Source organism: Adiantum capillus-veneris, chromosome 8, assembly GCF_014529385.1.
Source record: "Adiantum capillus-veneris isolate H3 chromosome 8, ASM1452938v2, whole genome shotgun sequence".
NCBI lineage: Eukaryota > Viridiplantae > Streptophyta > Polypodiopsida > Polypodiales > Pteridaceae > Adiantum > Adiantum capillus-veneris.
This window is the reverse complement of record NC_140938.1, coordinates 13,518,997-13,526,317: the sequence shown is the minus strand read 5'-3', so window position 1 is coordinate 13,526,317 and position 7,321 is coordinate 13,518,997. Positions and strand designations below refer to the sequence as shown.

The 7,321-nt window shown below is 38.2% G+C and overlaps 1 protein-coding gene across 1 annotated transcript; it reads right to left on the bottom strand.

Moving 5' to 3' along the window:
* Positions 1 to 2,759: 2,759 nt before the first annotated feature.
* LOC147451694 (uncharacterized) lies at positions 2,760 to 4,031 on the bottom strand. The gene is made up of 3 exons (XM_086518802.1): positions 3,817 to 4,031; positions 3,307 to 3,356; positions 2,760 to 3,194 (listed from the first exon to the last, which is right to left on the bottom strand). Exons 1-3 carry the CDS (start codon positions 3,920 to 3,922, stop codon positions 3,099 to 3,101), a joined length of 252 nt encoding a protein of 83 aa, XP_086374928.1. The 5' UTR covers positions 3,923 to 4,031; the 3' UTR covers positions 2,760 to 3,098.
* Between the last annotated feature and the right edge of the window lie 3,290 nt (positions 4,032 to 7,321).

Genomic DNA, 7,321 nt, shown 5'->3' with positions numbered 1-7,321 from the left:
GGTCATAAGTCTCCAAGTACTAGCAAAAGTTTGGTAAGAATTTGGCAAAGCATCAAGAACACTCTACGCAAGGGAACTGTCAGAAAGGACTTCACTTGTAGAAAAAAGCTACTCATTGACATCCTTGACACTTGCAAGGAAAGTGTCCATATCATCTTTCTCATGCATAATATTCGACTCCAGATCTTTATGCAACAATGCAATTTTTGCCTCATTGCAACTTGCATAAAGACCAACCAAAATATCTCAAGCCTGTTTTGTAGGTTTTGTTGAACAAATATAAGGAGTAATATTGTGCTTCACAGACAACGCAATCAATGCATGAGCGTGCGTATCTTTTACACCCCAACAATCTTGCTGAACCGTAGGCAAAACAGCTCTGGCAACAACAATCCTTTCAAAGCTGACAATAATCTTTGAACTTTACATATGTTGATGTATTAGGAGCAAGAAAATCTGCCTAGGAGCACTTGAGAATATCCAAAAAAAAAACCTTTGTAAGTTCAAGCAATTTTGAGGCATGGTAGCCAAGAAAAATTCAACTTGTAGATTTTGTGTATAACAAGTGAAATATGTCATAAATCTGACCTTTAAAACCTCGTGAAAACATCTCGTTAGCCTCATGAGGTAGATAAGATCTTTCACCTAATGATGTAAATTGGCTTGCAAAGAGGATAATCAGCCCTGTGCTGAATAATTTCTCAAAATAATTACTTCTTAACAAGCAACATAAATTCTAGATCTAGGGATTTCATCTTGTGCTCAATACTGTTCTTTCTTTAGAAAGAAAGATAACCTTTTGCTTTGATACCAATGTTAGAGAATTAGGTTTATAGAAACAAATAACTTGACCACTTATGAGTAATCATATGATTTACTTTCATTCACGTAGGCTCATTCCCAACACATGGATCATAATTTATGCATATAGTGATAAAAGAAGAAGAGATACAATTGAAAGAAGTTAAACCAAATCTCTAGAGCAGAATGCCCCTTTGAAAGAATGCCCCTTTGAAAGGACTGTATTATTACCTATTTGAAGAGAGTTTTATGATCAATACAAATTTGTCATACACAACATAGATTCTAGAATTAAAGAGAGAGTGTGCTTTATGGTCCATTAGGATAGCATGTGCTCCATACACATCACAACGCATCGGACCTCAATCCCAAGCCCTTCAAATGCTTAGTGAGCCAAGTGACTCACTGCAAGGAGAGAGGAAGATTGAAAGAAAGAAGAAGTATGTAGAATCTTGAACAAGGCATAGTATTCGCCTTGGTGATGTAACTTACCATGGAAAAACATAATAGCTTCTATGGATATTTTCATGAAAAAGATAGAGAAAAGTTCTTTGAGAGAAAGTAGTCTTTCTCAGTAACTCGCACACATGCTTTCTCTTTATCAAAATCCAATGTTTTCGAGTCCCTTTTGCTCCATTGATGGAAACACGTTCAACACAAAAGTTGTAGATCTCGTCATTTATGATAAGTTGTGTGGGTTGTTTCTACAGATCACAACATTTTTTTGAGTTAATAAGAAAGTGATCTTAGTAGATCTCTTTTAGGCAGTTCAACCCATTTTAGATCTTTTCTTTAGTTCTTTACTTCTTCTTCTTGCATGTTGAAGCTCCATCTCTCTTCTAAGAGTTGTGTGTGTGTGTGTGTGTGGATAAGGAAGGGTTCTCAACCCACATCGGATATAGTACTCATCCAAGTTTGACTTGTATTATCACACATTTTGGAGGCATTCGGGGTACGTTCGTAAGCCATTTTTGTCCAGTAAAAGCACGGATTCTTGTAGGAATTTCTTTGGCACTTCTAAACATTGCATCTCCTTTTGGCACTCTTCAGTCTTGAGACAACCTGATAGAATTGGCCCTACCACTCTTCGTACTTTCTCTCTTTAGGATGGCCAATTTTAAAGATTGATCAAAATCATTTAAGTAGAGCAAAGTTCATTTTTATGACATCATACATTATCATGTTAAAGCTATATTGTAGTGATATCTTGAGTGATATATTTTTCTTCTAAATTGTTTATTTGCTATTCTACGCTTATGAGATATTCTTTTTTGTTTACTCTCAAGGTTAACGTATGGATGCATTGGAAACACAACTCAATATTTCTTTAATCTTGTAGCCATGAATACAAGGAGAAATTTGTGGTACTGAATCTTCTTGCAAAAGCTCAGCTCTAACACAAAATGGCTAGAAATCACTTATACTTGTCATTTATACTTTGAAAAAAGTGTGATTTGCAGTTAGTAATAGAAATTTTGGAAAGTCCTCGCTAGCGCAAAATGTTGCTAGCAGTTGACTCAACTTTCCCTATGTGTTGTTTTCTCTTATTTGAGAGCAAAATAATAGCTCATCACAAGCTTGTACATTGTTAAATTAACCAATGGGAATAAAATGCTTAATTTACCAAAACGAGAAAGTTCTATAGACTTGGAGTAATTATGTGCTTACATCAAGGAAATGGTTAAAGATCTTAATGACCAACAATACAAAGACATCATGAAATGGTCAATGGTGTTTAATGACCAAAAAATACAATGACGTACTTGAAACACATATTGAACCCCAACAAAAAGAAGGCCACCACTCAAAATTTGGTAGTAACACTTTTGATTTAGCTAGTTTTATTTTGCCAAGTTAGAAATCAAAAACTCCTAAAACATGTTTGTTAAATAAGTCCATTAACCTCGCCCAAAAAAAATATTCACTGATTTTGACATGATGCTGTAAAGAAACTCAAATGGAAAATCCAAAGCTGGCGACTAGTAGTAATTAGGGCGGACAATTACATTTTGAGCTGAGAGAGACAAGAGATAGAGCCTATCGTATAAGAAAAACCCCACAATATATGCTTATTGTGCTTTAAGAGCAATAGAGTGGGCATGGAGCTTTTATGAATGAGGAAAGGCCCAGGCATTGCTTGGAATGGAGCACATCAAGGTAGTCATGCATGAAGAACATTAATAGTTAGGAGAGCGAGGCAAGCATTCAATCATCTTGCAAAATCATATAAAGGAGGAGGGGTGTGGGGATGGTGGAGGATGAGAAAAACCACTACAGAGAATTGCAATGGGTTGTCATCAACAACAATTTGGTCCAGACGATCCGGAGGTTCCCCAGTCGTCCGGTTTGGCACTCGCCCTGTCTACTAATAGTGCTCTGGGAAGTAGTCCCTCCTTTAATTAGGTAGACACCATTGAAATGGAAGAAACAAGCAATCAAATTGGTGGGCAATTCTATACAGGATCATGGAAATGAGACTTCTGAATGAATTAGTAAGCAAAGTACCTGGTCTGCAGCATTCGACGTGCTGCTCATGGAGGCTGCTCTCTGCTCATCTATGAAATTAGAAAGAACGAAAAGAACGCTAATCATTAAAGACTTGAGAGACGAGTGATGATGGGTAATTTATAGCTGCAGACGTACTTGAGGGGAGTTTTTAGCATAAGCACTTAATCAAACCGAGCTAACGTTTAATGGGTTTCTCAAAACGTGAGTTCCTAATGTGTGTGCAGCTAAACCCTAACTGGGCCCTAACTGGCGGAATGCATCATAAACGCTCTGCTTTGGCCTAATTACATTGTGAGCTCCGATTAATTGTTGATTTAGCGCAAAGAATGCATGATTAGCACTCTACTTCGATCTAATTACGCCACTATTGACCTAATTTTGTGGGTCCTATCGGTCTGCAGTTTTTACGTAAACTCTAGTTGCTTAATGTTCTTCGTTACCATAATTAAATTGCAATGAGTTTTCTAGAAACGCAGTGAATTTAAAGACAGAGAAGCTGAAATGTACCATTCGGCTCTTCTGCTCGTGAAGAGCTGGCGGCCATAGCCAGGCTGGCCCCAAGCATAACGACGACTAAAATAGCGCCAACTCGCATATTGAGAGCAACTCTCATACTTGATCTCTGTGGCAAGAATGCAAAAAATGATGACTACATAAGGAACTGCAACATGCACTTCTTTATAATGGTGACCCCTTCTATTCCCCTTGACAATTGCGTGCAATTAGTGACACCCGCCTCACAGCACTTTTCAAGTAGAAGAGTGCTTTCACTAACTTTGTTTATGCTATGATTCAACCTTCAATCCTCCCATTGATGTGTGTCTTTGGTTTGAATGTCAAGTAAATGCCTACTATCTACTATTAAAAAAACACCCTCTCCTGTGACAATTTGGGTTGTTAGCAAGGTGATTGTCATAGGTATATGGCCACTGTCAAAAATCTACCCCCATATTTGAATGGGCCTACAATCAAAGATAGCATTATCTCCCTCCATGCAATCAATTTATATTAATTTTTGCTTGTATGCGTTGTGTCCCTTTACATTAGACTAGGGTTCAAAATTAAGATTGCCACTTACTTGACTTAAAGCTAGGTTGGTTGGTCACTCACATGACACGAGATATTATGCAACAAAATCTCAACTCAACTCTACCCACATCGACAAATCCTGTACATCTTCCTTTGAGCTCGATGTTAAATATTCCACTTTCCTTTTCTGGCTTTCCATATGAGTATTTGAATCACCCAATAAGAGGAGCCTCAAAAGTGCAAAAGCTTCACATATAATGTGGAGCATATGTGTTCCAATGCATCCTCGTCGGTGATAATACCATAAAGGCTCATAGGCATAGGGGCTCATTGATGCCAATGGGAGAGACCAAAGGGACCATACATGACCCTTGAGTCTTGCATGCATTGTTGTGAATGAACACTGCATGCATGTGGCCTAGCATATCTTTGGGGCCATCGATCCCATCTATATGGTGTGCTGCTGCCACATTGCCACCATGTGTTTTTCTATGTTGTCGACCTTATGGGCACCACATTTTATGGAGTTTTAATTTCTCTTGCAAGTTTTCTCAAAAGTGATTAATGCAAGAGTGATGGTTGAATTTCTCTTGCAAGTTTTCTCAAAAGTGATTAATGCAAGAGTGATGGTTGTACCAATAGACATTCCCTAGTATCTAAACCTAACAATCAACGATGAGATTTTGTGTAGGAAGATGGAGGAGATAACATCTGGAAACTCCCAATGGACAAGATAATGAAGAGGCTCCCACAATGTGCTTAACTTAGCCTTATGTCCTGGTCCATAGATGAAGTAAATCCTTGGTTACTTTTAACCGCTATTTTATCCCTTTGAGTTTGATATTTTTAAATCTTGTTGGCTAGCTAGCATTTAAGAGGTGACACAACAACCTAGAGCTCCTAGTGCCTGCTCATGGCCCAACGTTTTTTTGGCTCCATAGATAAGGTTTATGACCATGGTATACTTTGGTGCAATAGCTATATGGATTTATCAACATGTATATCATACAATGTTCCAATCAAGATTTCCAAGTACCTCACCCCTGACATAGCTAGGAAAAGGCCTTTAGCTAATACATGAGTCCATCTCCATCTCTCTCTCTCTCTCTCTCTCTCTCTCTCTCTCTCTCTCTCTCTCTCTCTCTCTCTCTCTCTCTCTCTCTCTCTCTCGCAAAGGGGATAGTTAAACACTATTGTAGTTATATAAATAAAGTGCCATTTATATTTTCTATAGCAATATATTTGAAGAAGGGTCATTGCTAGCCCACCAACTTTTGGTCCACCTATGTGGTGAGCTAGGTAATGGACATATTTGACACCACACGTGCATTGTAGGATCTTTGCTATGCCGTGGGTAGGTTCTCTGCCTCTCTTGAGTCTTTGTTTGTTAAGTCAATTTTTTGAGTAAAAATAAACGAGTGTTTTTCTTACTTTGTTTTGGGAAAGATAAAAGACAATTTTCCCATAAGTGATATCCACTTAGCTAGAACTTAGATTCAACTCCCAACCTATATTCATTATTACACTTCTAATTCTCTCTCTCTCTCTCTCTCTCTCTCTCTCTCTCTCTCTCTCTCTCTCACACACACACACACACACACACACACACACACACATTTGTTGACTTCTTTTATGAAGTATTGCGCCTAAAAATTCCTCTATCTTCCGCTTACATTTTTTGATATATTAATTGCACCTTATTTCATTGACTCCTTCCATCTAATAGCTTAAATTTTTGATTGGGTGCGCTTGCGCGCACACACAGAGTAACACACACACTGGTCACTTTGATGAGGCTTTTCTCTAGAATAATTTCTCTTAACACCTAGATTATCTAGATCTTGTGACTCCATACAATCTATGGGAGTACTTAGGAGCCATTACCTCATTGCATAAAAACATTAGATGCTGGTGGGGCTTGTCCCCTAATCGATTTTTCTTCCCCTTTGTGTATGACCCTCCCCTTAAAGTGTTTAATTATTTTTCCTGGCATGGCATTTACTCAGGCTCGTTTCCCTTTGTTAATTTTTGGCGACCATAACATAGCAGCGCTGCTTTTTCTTCTCTGCTTGTTGACCAACCGTGCAGAGTTCTCATTTTATTGATATACCCCCCCCCGCTCCCCCTTCCCCTAGCCCACGCATTTGCGTGGTTCACCATATCCTTCTCTCTACCTCTCCCATGTAACTTTGTATGAGCCGGGTTTGCAGCTCTATGGTTCAATTATGAGGCTCTAGCCCCTTCCGCCTCAGATTGCCTCCTGATTCTCTACTAAAGGCAGTAATAACTTTGATGGTGGTGAAAGTCGCCACGCTCTACAAGTGCCTGCATAAACAGGTGAGGGTGGTTTTTCCCCTCACTTAGCCTTGAATCACTATATTACTTTTTCAATTTATGAGAGAGGGTCACTGAGTTTGCTTGCTATCCTACAATATGGAGCTAGTTGAGAAATTGGAGGCTTCAGAGGTTGGTGCCAAACCGCCTGTACGGTTTTTTTGTTTAAAAAATTCCTCTACATGTGTTAATTGATTTGGTATCTTTGATAATTTTCATATTAGCCAATGCAAGGATTCATATGATATTTTTTAACTATTTAAGTTAGAATTCTTTGGGGAATTTACCTGTAATTCTTTGAAGATTGGCAGTAGAATCAGCCTTAAAAAGCCCTACTAGTGTTGTAAGTGATTGTTTATCTCATTTATTTTACTACAACAATCTCTGGCATAGCTGTTTATTTGGTATCAAAGTGGTGAAATTACATTGGGAATTTGTGAGGTTCATCAAGAGTCTAAAATAATGTAGTTTACTCCCTTTGTTGGCCTTGACATTCCGTCTATGGGTGAAAGCATGTTAACCTGTCGCACTTTTTGTGCTAGTTAGCAGTTTCAAGTTAGCACATCTTCGAAAAGTTGGGCGTCCTGTAAATTTTTTACAAATAATATAAAAAAATTTCAGAGGTTGTACATTTGGATTCCTTGTTTCA

What these genes read in the sequence shown, in the direction of transcription:
- LOC147451694 (XM_086518802.1), bottom strand. Translation starts at nt 3,922, where the DNA reads ATGAGAGTTGCTCTCAATATGCGAGTTGGCGCTATTTTAGTCGTCGTT. An exon ending in ACGAGCAGAAGAGCCGAATG is followed by an intron (nt 3,357 to 3,816) that starts GTACATTTCAGC and finishes CTAATTTCATAG; the next exon opens with ATGAGCAGAGAGCAGCCTCC. An exon ending in CGTCGAATGCTGCAGACCAG is followed by an intron (nt 3,195 to 3,306) that starts GTACTTTGCTTA and finishes ACCTAATTAAAG; the next exon opens with GAGGGACTACTTCCCAGAGC.